At 38.9% G+C, this 1,526-nt stretch overlaps 1 protein-coding gene across 1 annotated transcript; it reads left to right on the top strand.

Moving 5' to 3' along the window:
• The first annotated feature begins 35 nt into the window (after positions 1-35).
• LOC148097197 (B2 bradykinin receptor-like) lies at positions 36-962 on the top strand. Its single transcript, XM_087833074.1, has one exon. It carries the CDS (start codon positions 63-65, stop codon positions 960-962), a length of 900 nt encoding a protein of 299 aa, XP_087689200.1. The 5' UTR covers positions 36-62.
• Positions 963-1,526: the final 564 nt, after the last annotated feature.

Here is a 1,526-nt window from a genome sequence, read left to right as displayed (position 1 = left end):
TCTATTTTGGTATCCTTTATTTCACTCCAGCATCCCTGCCAACTTAATTCCTGACACTGAAGATGACTGGAAACCAAAGCAACACAAGTGAAGAGCATTGTTTTGTTGGCTATGGCTTCCGTGTTTCTCCAGTTTATGTCACCAGCCTGCTTGCAATCATCTTTAATGCATTTGTGCTGATGGTTTTCTGCCTCCACAAGAAGGCCTGCACTGTGACTGAGATCTACCTGAGCAACTTGGCTGGAACTCACCTTGTTCTGATGTGCTGTTGGCCCTTCCTGATTGATGGGACAGGCAGCGATGACTGGCCTTTTGGTGAAAGCCTGTGCAAGCTGGTAACAGCTGGTGTGAGAATGCATTTCTTTTGCAATATCTACTTTCTTGTTCTGGCTAGCTTAGATTGTTATGTGGCACTGGTGCACCCACTTTTCCACGAGTTGATGAGTAGGCCATTTAATGCCAAACTGGGATGTCTGTTTGTGTGGACTTTTGGTTTGGTCTTTGCTTTCCCCATATTCATCTACAGTAAGGTAAAATTCGACCCTGAGTCAAATACTACTGAATGTACAGTCGACTCCCCTCCACAAAATCAATATCTGCTGTATAGAGACATAATATTCAACGATATCATCCCTGTTGTCATTATTTTGTTCTGTTCTGTCAGAATTATTACAATTCTGAGAAAAAAGCGAATGGGGGTTTTAAAACCTGAGAGAACAGAGCAGAAGACCACGACTCTCATCCTGGCAGTTGTACTGTCACACCTGATCTGCAGGGTGATATTGTGCGTGGGAATATTTTTGATCAAAAACACTGACATTCAGAAATGTCACATCATGTGGGATATCATCATTTTGGTCTGTGTCTGGTTAGCCTTCTTTGACAGTGTCCTTAACCCCATTCTCTACATCATCATTGCAAAAAGCTTCCGGAACAGGACAAAGGAATTCTTCAAGCAGTGAAAAAGCCTTAAAGGTAGAATAATTAAACTGGCAATTATTCATCCAAGCATTAAGAGCCTTTGTGTTCATATATATATTCTTACATTGGCAGCGTAATGTGTGATCTTAGAGAGAAGACCTATAGCAGCTTCCATAACTTCAAAAACTTATTTTGCTAGAAGGGTTTTAAACTAAGTTGTCTGTTTGGGTTTTTGATTTGTTTTTCATTATTATATGATTGTGTTTCTGCCACTGACTCATATCATCCAAATAGGATTATTAGGGTCGTGGTTATCATACTAGGTGACTTACCTGGGAGCAGAGTGTGTAAATCTATGTGTAACCTGCATAAAGCTGACAGCTACCATCTGGGCAACTGTCTTCTTAAAATTTCTTTTTCTAAATTCTTGTACATGCAAATAGTGTTTGCTAATTCTGCAGCTGCTGTATTAATACTTATTGTCAATGAATAAAAAAATTAATTTCTACTCACCGTGTGACTTATTTATTCAAACAAATCACAACATAATTATGCTGTGTAAGAAAAATTGTGACGGTTTAATAAATCACATCATACATTTATGT

The sequence above is a fragment of the Neolamprologus brichardi genome, chromosome 19 (genome assembly GCF_056152115.1).
Source record: "Neolamprologus brichardi isolate AB-2024 chromosome 19, ASM5615211v1, whole genome shotgun sequence".
NCBI classification, from domain to species: Eukaryota; Metazoa; Chordata; class Actinopteri; order Cichliformes; family Cichlidae; genus Neolamprologus; species Neolamprologus brichardi.
This window is presented reverse-complemented; position numbering and strand designations above follow the sequence as displayed.